The sequence below is a fragment of the Bombus flavifrons genome, chromosome 9 (genome assembly GCF_040668555.2).
Source record: "Bombus flavifrons isolate JBK064 chromosome 9, iyBomFlav1_principal, whole genome shotgun sequence".
NCBI classification, from domain to species: Eukaryota; Metazoa; Arthropoda; class Insecta; order Hymenoptera; family Apidae; genus Bombus; species Bombus flavifrons.
In genome coordinates this window covers 3,376,951-3,400,151 of record NC_138450.1, presented here as the reverse complement: position 1 = coordinate 3,400,151, position 23,201 = coordinate 3,376,951, and the positions used below count along the sequence as shown (strand labels likewise).

Below are 23,201 nucleotides of genomic sequence, written 5' to 3'. Positions count from 1 at the left end.
TTACACCTCCACTAACTTTCCCAATACACTTGTTTCATGCTAAATCGATAAAGTTGGGAATGACATTAACACGACAATTGGTCTATGCAGGTGATCAGATGATTCTATACTGTGCTCGTGGTTCCGTGTTATTGGTATATACATATTATCTGATGTTATATGTGCATGTTCATAGTATACAATTACTGTTCATTCTAAAACATAACCTATAAGCATCCAGGTGAATATCGACAAAAATGAATGTACCAACTAGAAGGATTTTTACGAAAGTAGGAAAACCATATAATATTATCATTGTTCGATCTTTGAGCAAAGAAACTTTATCTCGATGGTGGTGTAAGCTTACAAATCAGAAACCAAATCGCAAGACTTTCAGAAGTGATATTTATGGACAGGAACCTTATGAATCCAACTACGAGTCAAGTGAAAAAATTAGTTTCCCTGCATATTGTTTATTGGTAAGCTAGAAACAAAAAGTGTCATATATTGCAGAGAATTGATTATTATAAACAGTATCTTTTTGTATCGAAAAATTGAAAAACAGAGTGTACCAATTTGTGCATTTTTGCTTGGTACATGGCAAGTTCAAAGGCTTAAATGGAAAACAGATTTAGTGGAAAGGCTAAAAGAGCGTACTAGTCATGAACCTTTTGAATTACCGGAAAAGTAAGGCGAATAAAATTTATAATATTTTTACTATTATAGAATTATATGGAACAATGATCAATTTTATTTAGTTTAGAAGATTTGGAGACAAAAGAATATTATCCTATTAGAGTGAGAGGAACATTTTTATATGACAAAGAGTTTGTGGCAGCAAATAGAAGCCTGATAAAAGATGGTAAAACATCAGATGCCAATTTTTCTTTTGGAAGCAGATCAGAAAGAGGATATCATATTATTACACCCTTTAAGTTGGCAGATAGAGAGTAAGTAGAGATGTACTAAAAGGATGTACTTTTATTCTTCTTTTGTTTTAAAGCTTAAAATATTTTGCAGCTTAACAATTCTGGTAAATCGTGGCTGGATTCCAAAAACATTAAAAAATTCACCACAGAGATACCAATCTGAGGTAGAAGGTGAACAAGAAATTGTAGGAATTTTAAGAATGAGTGAAAGAAGACCATCTTTTGTTCCTAAAAATCGTCCACATCATAATATGTGGTATTATAGGTATGTAAAAATATTAACACTATAATTCCCAAATAAATCTTTGTTTATTTTCCAGAGATGTGAATGAAATGGCTGAAAAGGCAGACACGTCTCCTATATATCTCGAAATGAGCATTAACAACAATTTGAATCAGTATCCAATTAGTGGTCAAACAAGAGTGGAATTACGAAATGAGCATTTAAATTATCTCCTCACATGGTATTGTCTGTCTGGAGCTACTGCGTACATGTGGTACTGGAAATTCATAAAAGGAATACCATTAGCACATTGAAAACAAGCATTGAGTATGCATTTAAATCATAAAGAAAATAGTTATCATGCGCATGTATATATAAGAATCATATATTATTAGTCTAATATTTTTTTGTAATTTAATCCTAGTAATTTAATAAATAAAATATATTGTTACAATTATTCTATACCACAAAAAAGTGATTATACTATGCTAATAAAGGAATATCAATTCTTCATTAAAAAATGGCGCTTTTTATTATTATAACAACAACAGTGATAACCACTACCAACAAAATTGTCAACAATGGTCATGGTATACAATTACATTGAAGAAGTCACCATAGAAAATACAAATATGAAAATATACCATACAAATATAAAAATACACCATGTACATATTACATTGACTTTTCTTTCCATTTTTCTTTTTAATCATTATGTGTACATATTTACTCTAGTGTAATAATCACGGCTTTCGCAATCCGCGAGTAACCGTTCAAATGATAATTGCGAAAAGGGGACATATTTATTGAACTTTCCAATTTGTCGTGCCTTCATGAAATTCCGTGATTGACAGCCATACGTATATCATCGTAACGACATATAATTGATCATGGCACCCTCCAGCATTTTCAGGTACTGAAAGAGGTATTATATTTGTTTTTTTATTACATTTAAGAGATGAACATATATCACGTTTGAACGTAGCATATGAAATACAAAGTTTTACATATATTCTGAAATAACGAGTACCTGTCCAGACCAACAATTTTGTAAACGGTGTATATTATCATCTTACATCATTTTAAACAAATATATATATCTCCTCGAACGTATCAAAAAATGAAAGAAATATATAGTAGTTTTGCAAAAATTACTGCGTTTGTTATCCTAAATCGGTAACGCCTCAAATCCATCAAGTGACACGTTGCAGACTGCTCATGAAACTTGTTTCGAGGAATGTAATATGCAGTAGATAATATATCAAGATAATTCAAGAGCTATTAATATAAATATTAATTTCATGCATTTCCTTTTCTATTTCTTTCTAACGAGCACCAGAATTAATGAAAATAAGGATAATCTATGAATCATATTAATTTCAAAACATCTACGCAATTAACGCTGAACAATATAATAAACGAAATTGACTTTATTGTCGCGCTAGGATTAGGTTGGTAGACGTAAAAAGCATTAACACTATGTGCACGGGAAATAATCTAATAATAAACATTTTCTACGCATGTATTCAGACATATATATAGATACATAATTATAACGATCCTCCTATACCCTTTAAAAATATCAAATACAAATAACAAACCGTTCGATTTGCGAAAATTTTATAAAATATATTATTCAAATGTAAAATAAAATATAATAATTATTCTTATCAAGTATCTTGTTCGCATTTATTCTCTTCCCTTTCGTTTCATACCTATATTTCTAGCAACAATTATCGAGCAGGCTTTTTATACATTTCCATAGAATATGTTCAACGAAAGTATAACCACTATTGCACTACAAGATATCTCGTCCAATTTCTCCTTTCCATGGATGCATCCATTCAAGAATAGCTTGGGGTATTTTACTCGTTTAAGACGCAGGTGCGCACCAAAGCATCGCATACCGAGTACGGATCGCAATTGCTGCTGGGTCTCCTATCTTCCAAGTAACCTTTCTTTTCCTCCGCAACACCTCGAGGAATACGAATACTAACGTTACGATTGGCTACGCCAGCACTGAAGTCGTGTATGCTGCTGGTTTCGCATTTTCCGGTTAAACGACGTTCATTGTCCTTCCCTCCGCGTGGGTCGTACGCTTGAATATGCCTGAGGTGTTGTTTGCTCAATTTGTCGATTGCCTTCTCGATCTCGGCGATACCATTCTCGGCACGCATGGCTTTTGTCGAGAAGTTCGTGTGCGCACCGGCACCATTCCACGTACCATCCATGGGTTTCGGGTCTAGGGTGACAATCACACCATACTCCTCAGCTACACGATGAAGAATAAACCTGGCAACCCACAGATCGTCTCCACCCGATATTCCGCTACATGGACCAATTTGGAACTCCCATTGAGAGGGCATAACTTCTGCGTTAGTACCGGCAATCTTTACGCCAGCGTAAAGGCAAGCTCGATAATGAGCTTCAACAATTTCGCGGCCAATTACTTTATCAGCACCTACACCGCAATAATAAGGTCCTTGAGGGCTAGGGAAACCATTTTTTGGCCAACCAAGTGGTCTACCATCGAAATCAAGGAAGGTGTACTCTTGCTCGATTCCGAACCATGGATCTTGATCCTTAACAGCTTCCATAGCCTCGTTACATTTGAAACGCTTATTCGACTTAGTCGGGGTCATGTCGCTGTAGTAGGTATCACAAAGTACTAGCTTGTTATTTCCGCGACGGAACGGATCATTGTAGATCGCCACCGGACAAAGATAAATGTCACTGTTGGCACCATCCGCTTGGTATGTCGAACTTCCGTCGTACGTCCATATTGGCAGTTCTGGAAACCAGAAACCAATACATATTTGATTAAGAAATGTTCTCTAGTTATTGGCATTTATTTTATTATACTTTCACTTTTACAATGATTTATAGACTATGAAATAATTTGTATGTTAATATGTTAATGTTGTTAAAAGGTGATTGTTATAAATAATTTATTAAACTAGATTCGACTTGATCGTAAAAGTTTAGCTAAATATCAAGTAGTAAAGTAATAATAGTCAAATAATAAATCTTTTTTTTTCTGTAAGAATTGATAAATATCATTCATATAATTGCTGATAACTATACCTACTGAAAATACTAATAAGATTTCACTTAACGTTGATATTGTATTTCATTCTGCTTTTACTGATACAGATTCAAAGCTTCATTGTAAAGAAGCGTTTTATTTTCAGATGAATAAAAGAGCTCGTGTATATTCGTAGAAAGCAGCTATTTAGCTATCTCTGTTAGCCTTGGCTATCTTTAGGATGGAATAATCTTGCAATTCTCGTAGTAGATATTAAGGGACTTGATTTATTCAAATTTTGAATTATCTATCCATTAATGAAGAAAAATTTTATTTGTTCAATTGTTCTATGATACATTACTTTAACATTGTAAAGAGTAGTAAGTAACTAAATAAAAAAATAAGTAACTAATAAGTAATAAGTAACCTAGTAAGTAATAAATAACATAAGTTATTTATTAATTATTAATTAATAAAAAAAATGAAAATACATCTATTTATTGATACTATCATCCGACGAAGTTCAAAACAAACGCATATTTCGACTTACATAATCGATTCCATGCAAGTACTACTCTTAAATTGCCGACGTTCAAACGTGGCCCCGTGAATTTTACGCGCCGCAGATGTTAATGGTTTTGTAACGCGCGCAGAATCTCATGAAGACGGACGAATATTATTCGTAATGCTGACAAACGTTTGAGATTAATGCATATGTGCCGAGCGATCAACTATTTTGCACATCATACCTTATGTGTTGCATGCATGAATCGAAAACGAGGAAAAAGATGAAAAACAAATGTTTCGAGATGCGAAATATTAAATATAATCATCTGATGTTCATTAAACATAGTTTCTATCGTGACATAATATTCAACATGATTAGATAATATTGGCCGGAGAAGATAATTTACTGTTTTTACAACAAACAAACAATTTTGAACATTTATAAAACACTTTGTCAACACGTTTACACGTGTTCTCATGTAAGAAAGTGCTTCGATTTTTTGCCCGACCTTTAATTACGGTAAGTAATTACTTAGTTTGGTGTTTGTAATGGATCATTTGTTTCGATTCACTGAACTGGAAATCAACTAGTTCAGTCGCATTTTGATGTAACTACATGGAGTAATGAGATTTTTGATCGGCGTAGTTTAAATTACTCTGTAATTTGAAACTGATATTAGATTAACTCTCTTTAGAAAAGGATCCCCACGATAAAAAATTATTGAAGATATGAAATTATTGATGTTTTCATGATTAAGTTTCTATAATTAATATTGGATGAGGTTGAGATGCGTTTTTTTAACGAATAGTATACTAATAATAATATATTAATTCGAATGAATTTAACACGTGATGAATTAAAAAGTACTAAATCTACATTTTCAAGTTACTCATCCATGATTAAAATTTAAGCATTATCTTTCGAAATAAACATAAACTCAGTAAACATTATTTTTCTCATGCATCATGGATTTACACAAATGATATTCAAACAAAATTATAAACAAAAAATATTCTTATCCCAAGAATAGGCTGAAAAAAAAAAGGAGATCTTAAAATCTCGTCACAAATAATACATAATATTTGTTAACGAGGAACTTTCATTGGGAAGTACCCGCACATACAAAAGAACTGCTGATTGATCTTGAAAAAATATTAAATTGTAGTTGCTATTTTCCTTAAAATAAAAAAAAAAAAATTACTTTTTCATGGTAAATATATCAAGACTAAGACACTAACCTGACGGATGTTTCGGCACAAATTCTACAGTCCTGGTCTTGCTTCGCAAACCTTCACCAGTACCATCAATCCAGATGTATTTCGCTTGAATTTTATCCTCTGGTTGAGGCAGGTCGAGATACTTATTTAACAAGGTCTTGTCTAAGGCCGCGTTCGGCGACTCCTTCAGCATAACGCGCGACATAGTGATGCTGCAACACGATAAGAATGGTATTAACGACTATAACTATTATTTCCTGTGTCGAAATATAATGCAATTACATATGTACTACCAAAACGGACTACATTATATCATAGCACCTATAATAACTAGACTGCGGATATAAATTCATATTTTTACGAATATCATTAAAAAAAAATGTAATCTAAGTAAAGAATTTTCTACCTATTAAATATTATAACGAATACTATACTTTGGACATTTTACATATTTTTACGTATTATATGCATTTTAGGCATTTTTGCATTTGCAACTTCTCCATAAACGTGTCTATAACATTATAGTAATACTAATAATAACTAATAATAACATATCATACAATATTTCGCTCATCCAATCGATTTTGTTCCATTATACATGAAAAAATGTTCATGAAACAATAAAGGTAATTTTAAAATTCGATCTCTTGAAAATCTCGAACAAAGATTTTGTTTATCATTCGAATCGTTTGTTTTGATATTTGCCGGAAAGTATCGATTCGGAATTCAGACGGATGATGGCGTCGCGTAGTGGCGAGAACGTGAACTCCCCGTGTGATATTAATAAGGATTCATTCGCACGTCAGATGCAGCGGCACACGGTATAAAGGATCCTCTCGATTTATTCTCGGTGGGACAGACAGAGAGGTGCGCCTACGTATCACGCAAGACGCATCAGGCATCACGCAGTACGCACGCGGGAATCGCGTGCTACTCCAGCCCCAAAGAGTACACACGCATGTTACCAGTCGCCCACGAGCAACGCACTCGGATGATGTTCCTAAAGTCTTTAACTGATATCATAACTCTAACCACGCACGTGCAAATATTTCGAACGTTTCGAAGGTCGAATCGGACTATTTTTAAAATTTTTCCCTTTGTTGCTCGGATACCATGAAACAAATATATATATAGAATGTATCAAGTGTTATGAATGTATACAATATGTAGTAAATATAAACTAACACCTTTGTGTACTATTTTTATTAATAATTTTACAAAAGCTTTGCATTACTAACATTTCGAAATGTTTATATATAAGAGTTAAGATAAATGAAAGCAGAATGAGAAGAAAACTAAATGAATCTTTTAGGCACTTCAAAATTTTTCAATGGAGTTCATTCCACTTTTGTTTGATCGTTGAAATCGAATGTAATTCGATATCGATATATCGAATAATAGTTTTTTGTATATAAATTTGTTAAAATTTGATTCTTGTTTATGTAATTATTCATCTCTTATTCTAAATTACTTAGTTGTCAATTTAATAAACATTGTTACAAGCGTTATTAAAATTAGTTTAGTATTCTAGGTAATTAGGCAACTAAACATGAAATCAAGACTTGTGTAATCGTTTGCATAATAGGTATCTGATTAAATATAAAACGATGGATTAAATATATTTCAAATTAATCGTTTGTAATACCTAATCGCTGCTATGTTTATGGTTGAGAGAGATATAATCTTTCTCCGCAAATACATGTACATTATCTAAACCGTGCAAACTATGCAAGTATGTACATAAATCATTTCTTACAATAAAAACTATCTTTAAAGCTAAAAATCAATTGAAAATTTAGAAAATTATCTTTAAATTATGAACACATTTAAAGAGTTAAAATCATAATAGTACTTAAGTTAAGTATTACTTTAATCACGATCTAATCAAAAATATACATACATATATTTTTTGTTTCATTACTATATTAATTATATCAACAATTATTGTTTGGAGAAAGTTAACAAATATTTAAAAAATTCTCCGTAAAAGAAGAAATGAAATTGAGTACGAGAAATTGACCGAACTTTGATCAACCAGACACTTATTCCTTTAGCTTCATTTATCATGGAATGGCGTTAAAGACACCATTTCTCCACAGCATCTTGTTCACTCGTAGTATGTACAATGTACATTGTGAAATACACTGTGTAATTTACCGGTTTCCCGAGTACTGCCATTTGTAGAAAGCATGTCAGACCATATATACATATTCCCTTGAATGCAGTGAATGCATTTATAAGCTTCGCAATAATGCAAAGCGTCCATAACATAAAATCTTATTCGATAAAATTCGATCAGACTTATTCAACAGTTCTCGATACTTCTTTCGATAGTACATAGATACTTTAAGTAACTTCCCAAAAAGTTCGTGAATATTCTAAATATGTACTGTAGGGTACTATCATCTTCCTGCATTTTTATAATCGACCAAAGATGATTTTAATAAACAGTGGCGTCAATCAAGTGAACAAATATTTACATACTCCTCTTTCTGATTTATCGTTTAGGTCCTAATTAGTAAAGTATCACTACTCTACCGGCTAAAAATATTGTATATACTCTAACCTAATTAAAAGAGATTAATAGAAAAGAAATAAAATGAAAATGGAATTTAAACAAATAAATGGTATTATTATGACAGTAAGGTTGTATGACTAATATAAAAAACTAATATAAAAAATATAATAACAAATAAGAGAGGAAATCTGTATAAAATTCTGTAATCAAGATTCTAGATCCACATAAAAATTTTAATAAAAAGATTTATGAAAATAAATTAATTTTATTGCAACTAAGATATTAGATGATAGGATGTTAAAACTATTAACCTTAAATAAAAAGAGTTAGAATCCATCCGGTGTCTTATCTATTTGTGCTAATATTATAGGCATATTTACGAAAGAAATATGTAATGTGAATTTTTTGTACATACTGTAAATTACATTATTCAACTCAGCGCGTACACTATTGTCGCTGTAAACTATTGTAAAACTTATATTTTTTTCTCTGAAGTACTAAATAATGAAATGTGATATAAAGAGAATAAGAAAATATGTTGACGTTATCTTAAAAAAGTTAAAAATAAAAATAACGTCAAGAACTACAATTCAAAGTTCTGAACCAGTTATTCACTTTCACAATAATTACCAGCTTTTGTAAAGCCTCTTTTAAATTCGATATGGCTATAAGTTTCATTATATAATTCCATAAATTTCATCTAGGATATCTTTTCAATAATCGTGTATAATGTACACTATCAAATAGATACAATGTAACGTTTGATATTAGGATCAATTAGGATCAAATAGACTAATCGAATTAGATTCAAAAGCAGTAAATTGGATCGTTCATACCATTTTGATATTTTCCGATTTGTACTACCACTTTTTCCATTTCTGCTTCGAATTTTCTTATATCCTGTTAGTACGAGGTAAAGGTGCTAGTCAATCGATCACAATTAAGCATATACTAACCTAAAACATCTGCCGACAGTGATCCATTTCGGTTTTGACCCAACGGCAACATTTTTTAAGAATCTAGTTCCACACAACTTTACGAACATGTTCGGACCCATTTTTGAATAACGTTGGTCAAACAATCGATTCGCGTTTGTTAACTTTTGTGTTAATCGAATCTCGTTTGACTTATTCGCACGAAACGAAACGACTCTTAAGAAAGAGGCACTAAGAGTAGTAAAATGAGAGCAAATAATCGCTTCTCGGTTTTGTTATGCAAATAACACTTTTGAAATCGAAGAAAATTGAAGAAAAAATTTGAAAGGAACTCTGAATAAGGAGAAATCGTGAAAGAACAACGTATTCTTCACTGGCCCACTAACATAAACTGTAGCAGATATTATTTATATATGTAGCTATCCCTTCCATCTTCAATTCCAACAGAAATACCGGTTTCATCGCATTTCGGATAAATTTTAAATTTGTACCTCTCCCGTGTATTATCGATCCTTGTTTCTACTTTTTAGATTGTTTTATTACGTATATATTATAATGTAGTTCTTGTTTAGTTTCTTTGTTTTTTGTAAGTATGTATATAAGTATGCATATATATAACATGATACAATATACAACTAACAGTATATGTAACTATCGATCAGCGGTAGATGTTGAGATCACCCGAGATGTATCAGTGAAACCCAATACATTGCGTGACCATACAGTAGTCGTACGATGTAAACAATAACGTATTACTACATATATATGTATATTGTATACATTTCGCTCTTAATTTATCGATCTTAATCGAAGCATACAACCGAGATATTTACTTTTTCATAACTTCACACCTATTAGATAAATTATTTGTAACATTTACATAGTTCATAAATTTTTGTATGTTCTTGAATGATAAATTTACAAAAATATTTTATGTTTCAATTAATTTGTTTATTATATGTCAAGTAATCAATTATTTTTTCATTATCCATTGCTTATTTCCCAAATATAATACTACTATTGTATTCATGATTGTTTGCAAATTCTTCAGCCTTAAACAAAACAAGAAATTAATAATATGTAAGTAACGTTCATTCTTCTACAACTTCTTCTTTCTCCTGATGTTCTGTAAACTAGAAATCGCAAACTGTTATCTAGAGGGACAAATATTCATAACTTTTTACAAAGGTTTCATTAAAGATCTTTTTATCAATGAAGAATTATGTAATGGTATTTGCAACTACTTGTACAAACTTTATGTTTCACATAATGATAAGGTACTATCAGTGTAATACCTTCCTGTATTAATGTTATCCGTAATAAACATTCGTTCATTTGATAAAATAAAAATACACGAAAAATAGATAACTCAGATAGAGTATAAGCTAATATCTATTTGAACGAGTACACAATAAAGATAAAATGACGCGTAATGATATATCAATTACATTAATCGTATCTATTATATTAATGTGATCATTTTACTTTTTACATATCTATAATAGCTATATTCTACAATGAGAATTTATATTATTCTTTATTAACTGAGTTATTGATTGCTTTTATATATAAAACACCTAGTGACTCTATTTACTCGATCGAAGTTTGATACGTGCGTGTATACATATGTACATATCAATGAAACTAGCGCCACACAAGTATAAATATTGTTGCTGTAACAAATATCAAAGTAAACCAGTTATAACATAGAAAGACGGTTATTACAGATTGTTCAAAGATTTTGTCAAGAGGACCGTTGAAACATTGAATTCGTGTCTTGTTGCATGCAACACGTAAGGTTATGAATTATTAGTTTGCGAAATATTATGCTAGAATGCTCTACTAACCTATTTCTGTCAATAGAAACGATGTCAATATCTACATATATATACAGAGTGGTTGGTAACTGGTGGTACAAGCGGAAAGGGGGTGATTCTACGCAAAAAAAGAAGTTGAAAATATAGAATAAAAATTTTTTTTAATTTTTTTTTTTTAATTTTTCCATCGAGACAACGATCTACAGTGAGATCCGTTATAACGAGACGTGATAAAGTGCACGCGTACCGAGCGAAAATTCAAAGTCGATTTTCTCGAAAACAAAGCCTCAAACGAAAAATTTTTATTCTATATTTTCGACTTCTTTTTTCGCGTAGAATCACCCCCTTTCCGCTTGTACCACCAGTTACCAACCACCCTGTACATATATATATGTTTGACTTCTTTTATACTTGATTACTGATTAACGATATCCGATGAACTCTGTTTCAATAGCAAAGCGATGAATAAATACATATTTATGCACCTTTCAACTTATTACTTCTTTTAAGTGAAATGAAGTGAACTTTATGTGTCATTATTTATACTTTTTTCAATCATTTATATTGCATTCATTAACGAAAATTAAGTACAATAACGATGCCATAATAAGAAATTGATACAGCCATAGTCGTTTTATTTTGAACTTTGTCATAATTGAAACAGTAACAACTTCTCGATGGAATAATTTTACATGAATAAGATACAAATATTCTTAAAGCATGAATTAATCTTATAATTAAGTTAATTTTATTTTACATATTTTATTTTTTTTATATACTATATTTTTAATTCACAGTAATTTTAATTATAATTGAAACCTTGTATTTTTAAATATCAGACCTAAATATGTAGGAGTATAAACTGGTCTAAACTAAACTACTATGAAAGAAGTACTAGGAAATAAAAAGTACAAACAAGTGCAACAATGTCACAATTTAAATTTATTCTGTAGTGTACACATCAAAAATATCGTTCATTTGACATACCTTTATTCGTCATCTATGCTTCTTTAACTATGTGACTAGGCTACGAATGCGTTATGTTAATGCAATATTCGCGATCGTATATGTGCTAATGCCAAGAAATGTGATTCGAAAGAGATGAAAAATTCCTAATGCATTCGCTTTATGCCAACATTTTGCGATATATTTTATAAGTACGGAACTCAACGGTGTCTTTCTTAACCTTGGTTCTAAAATTTACAGAATTTCGTAGAACACACGTGGCATAAGCGCTTAACGAAAATTCAGGGATTTTCCTTGTCATCATTTGTAATATTCCCTAGTAACTTTCCGGTCACTTTCAAGGGAATACATTGAAATGAACGGTGTCATGCTGCGCTGCACACCCTTGAAGTTAGATTGAAAGGAAGCCATGAAATCAATTAAGTGTATTAATTATCCCTGTGAAGGGTTGATGATATTCAATGTTATTCGAAAATACTTGGAAAATATTTTTGTTTTTAGATTATATAAGGTTGAATTAGAAAAATTTTAGAAAAATATACATATAGTGCAAACATATTCATTATGTATCACGTGCTTTTAACACATAAAACACGTTGCTATAGTCAAATTGTAACGTAAGTGTTTCTTTTTTGAGAAATATACGCGACTGCCAATTAAAACAATTAAAATATATATATATAGTATATATATACATATATATACATATAAATATATATACATATTATATATAAATATATTATATAATTATATAAAAAATATATATATATTTTTTTTATCTATTTTACTTCTTTCATAAAAAGATACATATTACAGCAGCCAATTAGATAATTGAATTCATTGAGTGTGCATGCTTGTATGCATCAGCATGCTTGTATGCATCAGCATGCATCAGTGTGCATCAAAATCGTTTATGACGTTAGTGCTTGTTAGCTAAATAAAACGTAATCTAAAATTAAATGTACGATACTTTCGATCGCTTAACTAATTGTTTAACATATTTTCGAGGGCTTCGGCGCGTATCTCTTAATTATGATTGATTGGTATACTGATAGTTCAGACACTGTACATCAATAAGTTGTATTGGAAGTATATTTTAGTTCTATTAAATATTTATTTAATTATCTTACTTTAGCTCTATGTTAAATATAAAAATTAATTCTGTAATCTTGCTCCTTGTTCATATATATCTTATGCCTAGATGTGTTACGATGTTTACGACAATCTATTGAAATTGAATCATGAATTTTCCAGTAGGTAGTATGTCACATACAGCTACCTAGGTATTTCAGGCACATATATACATGTACCTCAAGGATACCTATAAATCATGATTCATTCTCGAGAAGCTGTTTCGTCTCGTGACGACCTTCTAATACCACAATTTTCACTTCCGTTTTTTTGTCGCGGTAACCATCACAATTAACGATAATACCAATATGAACATTTCCTATAATTTTGTCATTTAAAATAATGACGCTTTCTCTATCATTCGATGATTTATGCAGTTACATATATATATAATATATAATAAATAATAATATATATATATATATATATATATAATATGTACCTATGCATGTACTGTTAAAGAAATATTTTGTTCTTAATATTTAATTAACATATGAAACCAAGTGTATTGAACTAGGTCTCAACATAAGCTGAAGAAAGTACGGGAGATAAATAACTGTCCAAGGATGGGTTGACATATTAATCCATCTAACTCTAAGTGCATATATAGAGGATAGTAAATATCAAGCTTGCCAAGTGCAATTAGGATGTATATGAAACTATCTAATGATTTAATTACACATTTAATTAACGAAGGAACTCAACCATCATTTATTTCGTTGAAATCTCGAGCACATCAAGAACTATCTCAATAATCAAATTAAATGTATCATAATATCTTGTAAAATTATTTTTTATGCATCTCAAATTATTGAGATCTCTTATTGAGATCAATTTTCCATTTTTATATATTTAAGAAGTTATTAGCTTTAAACATATACTCTATAAATTTTCTATCGATGTCTTTTAAGGAATAATAAAATACTTCAGTGAAGTAAAATATATGAGACTCTGAGTATACCGAATTGAATGTTACTGGCAATTGAAATTATAAGTTTAATTAATATATTTATATAATTAATTAATTTATATTTATATTTATATTAATATATTTATATAATTAATATTAATATAAGTCTAATTGTAAGTTCTTGTGTTATAGAGGAGAAATTGACCATGACCCAATATTTCATTTCCTTAGCTATTAAAGATATGATGCTATGATAATTCTAGGAGGAGAAGGCAGTACATTACTGAAACTGACAAATAATGTAAGTTAAGCTAACATTCAGTACAATATAAATAAATGTGATGGTATTGAGATAACGTACAACTTAATTCGAATAATGTAACATTTAGAGAATTTATCCGGTGTTGAGATAGATACAAGTGCGATCATAGTGGGCATTGAAGTTTGCCAAATGCAATTGGCAGGTGAACATATTGCATACAGCTTAACTGACGTTCGAAAGCAACGGTTGGTATAGATAACAGTCACCAACGAAAATAGTTTTCGGTCCGAAGTGCACTAGATTGAAAGTGCATTTGGCTGCCGGGTAGAAGAGCGACGCGGAAACATCTCGTCATCCCCAGATGCTCACTCGATCAGAATGAAAGTTCGTATTCCACGTGGGACATCGCACCGCGATCTTATGCATTCTTGCATGCGTTCATTGCCATGTGATTTTCTACTTTCTATATATAAATATATTCATATAATCGAATGTACACCTATTTTTCTGATATTGGGTTGTCATTAGAAAAGAAACAATATTTATTCAACGATAAGATTAAAAGTATGTGATTAAGAGGCGTAGATTTCATCTGTTTTGGAACAATTGAATTTGTTGTTCTCTATTCTGTAAACACAATGATAAGTATGTAGGTTTTATAGTTAAGAATCTTACGAGAAGACAATATTTGTTCATTGATAAGATTTAAGCAAGGACGAACGTGATAGCTGTACGCTTGAAGTATGGGAAAATTTTCCAAAGATATCGAATCTATTTTCATATCTTTTGTTCTCGACTAAAATGCTGAATTTTCAAACACTGAATTGTATGTACAAAAATTTGATTGTTATCTTAATGGTCAAACGTAATCTTTGTTAACTTGCTTTTAGCAAATTTTCCATTTCAAAATTCAATGATAACGACGATATATCTAAAATGATCGTTTGATAAGTCAGTTATTTAACAAATATACACTGGTAAGAAAAACAAACTTAGTAATAGATTAGTGTAATAGTGTTAAATTCGTAAATTGAATATCGTTGAGTCTTTATCTTATATGTATTAGAGAAATGTATCATAAAGAAATAACATTGCTTTCAGAACAGTCGATACTTTCCTTCTATTTTCGAAGAGTTTAAATGAGAACGTTCTACATCTTTGTACCTACGGACGATCGATTACACTTTACACCATGTTCAACAAAATGTATTACTGCAAACCGTGGCATTCGATATGTTATCATACATACGTATACACTTTCGGTTTCGAAACTAAGCTATTATAATTGAAACAGGGATTGTTTCAGAATGTCTCCAAACTCTTTAATCTCCTACTTTAAAGTTGAGCGGTCCAGTCGAAGACAAATGTATGTCACAATACTTTTATTTTCTTCGGAGAACAAATGTTAGGATAAATAATTTTCATAGAAAATTTGATACGAAATTGTAATTATTTTGATCAATTGTAATTGAAATTTATTCCTTTCTTTGAAATTGGTCCCTTCGTTGAACAGTATTATTTGCGTTTTCTTGACATTTAAAATAGCAGAGATATTTTAGGTGAACAGAGTAGTGACCCACCCTAGATATTACTTGCTTAAGAAGATCAGTGGAACACAGCTAAAATCGCAAAATAAATTTTCTGCAACCATGTCGCCCTTCAGTACTATGTATTACCAAAATTACGAATTATCTTATCTCGTAATATATATTAATATTACACTAACAAAAGTAACGAAAGAATTTCCTTCATGAAAACTTTCATAACTTATTCACTAATGTGTTAATAAAGAAATATTTAATTGGACGTAGCCGACTGAATCTTCTATTTGTATTATATTTCTTTTTTACTGAAATCAATCAAACGATAAAATTGCGATGAACCCATTTTCCATCCAAAAAAATATTTTCATGAGCCGATCTAGAAATTTCTGCACACAACGACCATCATACAGTAAAGGGCGCAAGTTACCACACGAAACACACAATAATCTCTGTAATCCGCTCGTCAAGATGGCAGATAATACAATATTTCTGGAGCGCGTTCGTGTCTGAATAGACGATCGCAGGCCTGTTATGATTACGGAGCGTTTGCAACAGTCTAGCGACACACTTTCTTTAGTTTTCGGAACAAACACGCGTCGTCCGATGATTACACGTGTTACCGCGACCCCCACTGCTATCACTTCCATTCTTGTTAATACGAAAGAACGTTGGATCGATTCACTGTCGACGTTCTATCGTCATGGAAACTTGCGAAAACATATCCACGCGATTCACCAGACCCGATGACCCAATCCTCCATCATTATGTGGATTCGCGGCCTCACATGGGTTCAGTGTGCCGCGAAGAACGGAAAAAAAGTCACGTGCGTGCAAATCCTTCACGTCTGTCAGTCGCCTTGGCTCGGTTTTTGCGAATTATTTTTCTTGGTCATACATTAACCCGATATTTAACACTTCATGTAGTACAGTGGCATGCAAATTCATCAGTTAAATGGATTTTTCATTTTATATTTTATTGTAAAGAATTACTGTTAATATCGAATGTAAGGTTATGATGAGCAAAGGAAAATAGTATAATAGATAAACACTGTTATATAATATTAGCCAAATTCTTTAAAATATCATTTTCAGAATATAAAATGAAAAATCTATTTGACTAACGAAGCTTTTGGACACTACTGTAGGTACAATGGGTGTATGAAATTATCTAATTAGATTAGATGAAAATATATATCTATTTTGTAGAATGACAGTTTTCATACGAAACAAAGGAATAGATCGATGAATACTTATCGAGTATATGTGGTTATATGCGATTTAAGTAATGCCTTCGATTAATAAGTCTCGCTACAAACTAGTTATACCATAGTTCGTGTTTGTTACATTATATAACGAATTAGAAAGCAATAGTGTATACTATATTCCATAATAATTAGATACAACAGAGTGTCGTTACTGTGTGATGAACTGTTTCAAATTAATTTAAATACTTTTTCAAGCTTGTATTTACCTCAAAATACATGGAATAATTCTCAGGCTTTATGAACAATGAAGATGTTTTATTCAGGAATGGATATCACCTTGAAATATTCACAAACAACCTAGAAGAATTCCACTTCCCAATCACATTTCTGTGTCTAAAACAGTCTTGGCTAATTAACATAATACTCTTGCTATTAACATATGATGCCCTTGTCATTTCATCATTTTATAAAGTAAACACAAATTAACTAAACATATTAAATCAAAGGTATCGTTAACAAATATTATTTAACATATATTTCCATCTTTTTTTTGTTTAAAGTTCGATTAAAATAATTAATGAGTTATTACAAAAACATTAACTTTCATTTTTCTTTTTATTTAATTTCGAATAGAGTTTCATTCATAGAAGCTGATTTTTACTAAGAAATATTTTTACCCGCGATCAACACTTAGTAATATGGGATGAAATTAAACCACAAAAGATAAAGGCTTATCAAAGCGTAGAAAACTGGTTAAGTCAAACTGGTTAAACTGTTTACGGAAGTTGTTGTTCGTTACCAACACCATCAGCTGAGTTACAGAGACGCGGACATATAGACAAATATAAGTATCGAATATGGTTCTCACGACACTTAATACGCGAGAAAACATCGGTGATGTTTTAATGACACCACCACATGGTTTCCAACATAATACCGGACACGCATGTTTGTTATAATCATGAAATTACCAAGAAAAACATTTATGTCTATACACTATTTAACTTGTTAACTAGTTTGTCCTCCAACTAGAAACTTAATGAAAATGACTCAACGGTTAAATTTGTTTTACTCCTTGCAAATGTAAATGCTATATTATAATTCATTACGTACTGTGAAATTGTTACATCCAAAAGATCCGTGTGACAAAGTAATTAAAATAATTAGGGAGGATTATTAGTCCTTTCGCAGTTCAATTGGACAAAGACTCTAACTATTTTTTACAAATACCTATAAATGTAATACATAATTTGTAGAATTTGTATAATTCTAGGTAATTCCTATAAATAATTATAGTGCTATAAATTTCACCGTATATTATACAATTATCAATATTTACTTTTTGTGAAAAGTCGAAAATATGTATGTATGTTTTTGTATCTGATAGTAGAAATGCAGAAAATTTTGAAGATAAAGAGATAATTATTTTCGAAATCGTTCGTTTCGAATTTTTCGTTATTTTATTGCATCGTAATGGGGTTAAGAGTAATCCCAATGAAACAAGGTACTCTTAATTCTGGAAATGGAAAATACATAAAAGTAAGCTAATCGTTAAAGAAGATAGAAGAAGTGATCATACTTTATGAATCGAAATAAATGAGATGGTTTTATCCTTGAGATGGCTTAAATGCATTGCATGCAAGAAATAATCGATTAATGGATAAGATAACTACAAAAAAAATCTTCCACACGAATTATGCAGGAATAAGACGTTAGTCAATTACAGTTAGGAATAAATCGCGATTCTTAGAAACATGTTAAATCAGCGTATTAACGATTAATGTCGCAAAACATTATGTCCTGTATCTGCTTTTCTTTCACCACATGAAACACGGTTCCCGGAATCATAGTAATCACTATCGTGGCTGAGCGCGTATATTCGAATGCGCTAGATGCTATATCATATTTTACGTAGTTCATTGGAGCACGGTTCAATCGGTTGAAATGCAAACCGTCGATATCCTGAATGAAAATTTCATACAATTCGACAACTTCTATTTTAACGATGTAGGTCAGTGTCTTACTTCCACTACTTCAACTGCCGGTTTAATCCTGACCGTCACTGAAAAAATCGATAAAAATGCATTCATTTACGTTTGCCTAATTGAAAAGGAGTATTGAAATGGAATATATTACTACAAGTGGTTGTAGCGTATTGAAACAATATAAAAGAAGGAGATTGAAAAGCAAATAAATGTATACATATATAACAGTGACTCACAGAAATATTTGAATATTTACCATAGAACATTTTTATGAATATATTCCACATATTATACAAAACTTTTTGCAATTTCATTAGAACTGTAATGAGAGACTGATTACATTGACAAAATTTGGAATAACCTGAAAATGTATATGGAAGTTAAAAAATACTGCAAATATATATTTAATAAAAAGTTAATATAAGAATAAATAACAGTGTTAAACATATAATTAATGCCGAAAATCGCACTAAATACTGACTTGTTAGTAAATGAATAGAATTCACTGTTCAGATACTTTGGTGATATCTATGAAGCGTATGCTTGCGATAAATATATTGTAACTTCTATATTACATTTCCAGATTCGCTTCAAACTTTATCAATATAACCATGATAGTCATGTCTCATTACAGAGTTAAAGAAGATTTCAAAATGTTTTATATAACACACATAATATATTCATAAAAAGTTTCTATGAGTAAAATACTTTCATAAGTCACTGTATATCTAATGAAAAAGAAGAAGAAGTAGAGAGTATAGCAGAAAAATACGAAGAATATAAAAATATGTACAATAGATTTAGAAAGAGCTATAATCGAGCGTCGTAAAGAAACGAAGAGGAACATGGGGAGAGAGATACTCTAACTGATTGTCGCGTAATTTCGTTTCGTTAGACGTAAGTAGAGATAAGCATTATTTCAATTCGAATGACTGCAAAATGACACCAATTAAAATGTATAAATAGATTCACTCGGTTTATGTAAAAAGAAATAACGGAACACTGCTCCCATATAGTTGCTGTATAATATTTTTATCTTAAGATTCTAAATTAGTATTGCCACTATTTCACGATGAATGATTATAAAACAATGATTTTATTGTTCTGTTTTACACAACACAATAATACACTACTAATAATGCTTACTATATAAATACTAATTTTTATAGGAATATAATTTTATAGTATCTAACAAATTCTTATATTTTAATATAGATTATTTTATAATAATATAGTAATTTGATAGCACTAATTTTATACAAGATCAGATTTTTATTACACAAAATACAAATAATTTCATGTAACAACTCTATTCGATTACAAAAAAAAAAAAAATGTACAAAAAGGAAGAATTTATTTGATTAACGTATAGTTTTATGATTTAAATATTCGCAGAAGAGCTCGATGTTGTTTCAAATGCAAGCGCATAATTTCAAGGAAATTCCGTTTTATCTACCACGTCAATGAAATATATTTATATACGTATCATGATTTAAGGTATCATAGCTTTCTTCTGTCCAGTGCGAGCGTAAGATGCTCTTTGTTCGTTCTTTGTTCAACTAGCGAGGAGATATGTAATCGTTCTCATTATAAAGCAAAAGTTTAGATATCGCCTGTCAAATGAATATTCCACATAAAACTGCTAAACTAAACTGCTAAAGTAACTATTAATAACTTTATAATTAATTATTATTGTTAAAAACAAAAAGTTACACTATTATTGCAAAAGACGCATTGTAAAATTTATTACGAAAAGGTAATTCAAGAAAATTGCATCATTATTATAAACAAATTTATTGCAAAAGTTATCGTGAAAAAATTCAAAAAAGTTGCATTACTGTTGGAAAAAAGTTACATGTTAAATGAATATTCTGAATAATTTTAAACTAAAACACTAAAGAAGCAACTAATATTTTTATAATTAATCATTGTGAAAAAAATAATTCAGAGAAATTATATTATCATTATGAAAAAATGATTAGGAACTAATTATTTTTATTATTTTAATAGGGTATAGCCATTATCGCAAAGATAAGGTTACAGTAAATGCGTATTCTGACAAATTGACATTCTAACGAATTCAATACGACAATGTAATTAAATATGTATATAAACTTTTTATGAACGTGTGCATTGCTATCTTCAGATGTTTCATTCGCCAGAACATCAATTCGCCCGAATACCAATCCACAATAACAGTAGCCTCAGGCAGCTATTAGAGCTATGTGGAAATAGAAAAGTTAATTCTTAAAGATAAATATTACAAAACAAACTACGAGAGAAGATTATTCTGTTACTATGATTAGCAAAAAACTCGTTAAGCAATCTTCAAATTTATAGCCTCTATACTCCTACAAGGCTTTTTACTAACAATTTACATTTTAATTTTTGTAAAGTACACATAAACGCAAGATAGTGCGCCGTTTAAAATATGCTGCCTGAAAAATGTTCTCATTCAATAAAAGACACAATCACCTACGCACTGTATCCACTATTATTTGCCTTTGGACTTTTAATTAACATGAATGATAGTTCCGCTTTTCCCACTTAAATGAAGGAAAACACGTTAGATCATTTTTAACTGAAATTTTACTGAAACATTAGTGTTCTCTTTTCATTGAGAACTGTTTCTGTTGTTCATTGTAATTAGCAAAAAATGTAAATCCTGAAAGATTGCCAGTCTCAATTTTATATCACGGTACTTCAATGTAAAAAGTGATAAATCAAATATTGTATGGTATAGAATAGATTAAAATATAATTAAAGTATGAATTAAACTGTATACTTCAATGGCGAACTATTGTCAACACTGTCACTTTATAAATAGTACTTCTTTCTTTACTAACGCAAACGATACTTAAAGAAAAAGTTAGACGATAAAGAAATCAATGAGAATAAATTGCTTAGTATTTCAAACAATAATTACTTTCTTGCTACAAATACGGTTTTCAAGTTTCTTTTAATCGTGCATTAATCCACTCAATTCTATAAAATACTATAAAATCCTTTATCACAACAATCACATAGATTTAACTGTATCATCCTACTCAAATTAATATCTAAAATCTACGCTAAAAAAAAGTCTAAATTCGAAATATTTTCCCTCTTTTTAAATAAAAAACGTGTCAGTTTGATCGAAAATCGATGCAATATCTATATAAAGAGGAGGATCAGTGTGATACTCACCGGTGTTATCGCTGGTCCAGCGATCGTACAGAGTGCTGGTATTCTGGCTGATCGTTTGATCGATGACTGTGAAACGGAGTTGCGCGTTGCGTCCTATCGTGTTGTGTTGTTGGAAAGAGTTAAAAGGCACTGGTCATGAAGGCAACGAGCGTCTGATAGCACGAACCGTGTTACTACCGTAGGAGCGTGGCTGCGATATTTATGTAGAGAAGCGTTTCAGCGCACGCGTCGCTTACCCCGCGCTCTTCGACTGCTACGATTCCCCACCTCTAGCTTCAAAGTGATTATCCGATGTGATCGTAGGTCCACTTGATCGTTACATGCCGGAAAATTCTTGTCTGTCCGTGTTGCCATGGTACTTGCCGGTCACGAACCATCCACGGAAATTATTTGCGAGCTCTTCATGGATGATGTAACTTGAACTTGTCCAAGGTTAAAATAGATCATCGTTGATCATCATACGGGAAACTCGAGGAGCAATTTTTCTGATTCCTTAATTTTAGGTAGCTCATCAAAACAATGCACTGCAATGAATATCGATACGATTACATTACTAGGGGAAATGCATTTTTCCCTATTAAGTGAAACATGTACATTAGAGAAGTTTCTCTTTTTTATCGACTTTTCATAGAAACGTAGAGCACCTATTAATAAACATTTTCACACGATTGAGAAATTTATCGTATGACGAATTCAAACAACGCGCGCAAATGCACGTGTGGCTTTACTCAGCGATTAAAATTTTTACTTGATATTAACCTTGTTTTATTTTTACTGTTTTTTTTTTATAGGTACTAACACGTTATTTTAGTGTAAGCGGCGTAACTTGTCTCATGTTTTCTTAAAGATGCTTAAGTATGTG

At 30.8% G+C, this 23,201-nt stretch overlaps 2 protein-coding genes and 1 long non-coding RNA gene across 4 annotated transcripts; 2 read left to right on the top strand and 1 right to left on the bottom strand.

The window, feature by feature from the left end:
- Nucleotides 1-172: 172 nt before the first annotated feature.
- On the top strand, nt 173-1,653 carry Surf1 (surfeit locus protein 1). Its single transcript, XM_069120345.1, has 5 exons — nt 173-458; nt 545-666; nt 738-929; nt 1,000-1,173; nt 1,229-1,653. Exons 1-5 carry the CDS (start codon nt 237-239, stop codon nt 1,443-1,445), a joined length of 927 nt encoding a protein of 308 aa, XP_068976446.1. The 5' UTR covers nt 173-236; the 3' UTR covers nt 1,446-1,653.
- Gs2 (glutamine synthetase 2) lies at nt 1,638-22,529 on the bottom strand. 2 transcript variants are annotated; one of them, XM_069120342.1, is made up of 3 exons: nt 22,340-22,529; nt 5,903-6,093; nt 1,638-3,922 (listed from the first exon to the last, which is right to left on the bottom strand). In XM_069120342.1, exons 2-3 carry the CDS (start codon nt 6,084-6,086, stop codon nt 2,997-2,999), a joined length of 1,110 nt encoding a protein of 369 aa, XP_068976443.1. In that variant the 5' UTR covers nt 6,087-6,093; nt 22,340-22,529; the 3' UTR covers nt 1,638-2,996. The 2 variants fall into 2 exon arrangements, with proteins under 2 accessions (XP_068976443.1, XP_068976442.1); XM_069120341.1 differs by lacking the exon at nt 22,340-22,529 and adding an exon at nt 9,356-9,704.
- Nucleotides 11,003-14,994, top strand: LOC138183449 (uncharacterized). The gene is made up of 3 exons (XR_011174065.1): nt 11,003-11,127; nt 14,351-14,459; nt 14,548-14,994. It is a non-coding gene; the product is annotated as an uncharacterized LOC138183449 (long non-coding RNA).
- Nucleotides 22,530-23,201: the final 672 nt, after the last annotated feature.

Bases quoted from the DNA above. Each gene is read 5' to 3' on its own strand.
- Surf1 (XM_069120345.1), top strand. From the start codon at position 237: ATGAATGTACCAACTAGAAGGATTTTTACGAAAGTAGGAAAACCATAT. The intron at 459-544 runs GTAAGCTAGAAA...ATTGAAAAACAG, and splicing joins TCCCTGCATATTGTTTATTG to AGTGTACCAATTTGTGCATT. The intron at 930-999 runs GTAAGTAGAGAT...AATATTTTGCAG, and splicing joins TTTAAGTTGGCAGATAGAGA to CTTAACAATTCTGGTAAATC.
- Gs2 (XM_069120341.1), bottom strand. From the start codon at position 9,456: ATGGGTCCGAACATGTTCGTAAAGTTGTGTGGAACTAGATTCTTAAAA. The intron at 6,094-9,355 runs GTTAGTATATGC...ATCGTGTTGCAG, and splicing joins ACTGTCGGCAGATGTTTTAG to CATCACTATGTCGCGCGTTA. The intron at 3,923-5,902 runs GTTAGTGTCTTA...TCTGGTTTCCAG, and splicing joins TGTGCCGAAACATCCGTCAG to AACTGCCAATATGGACGTAC.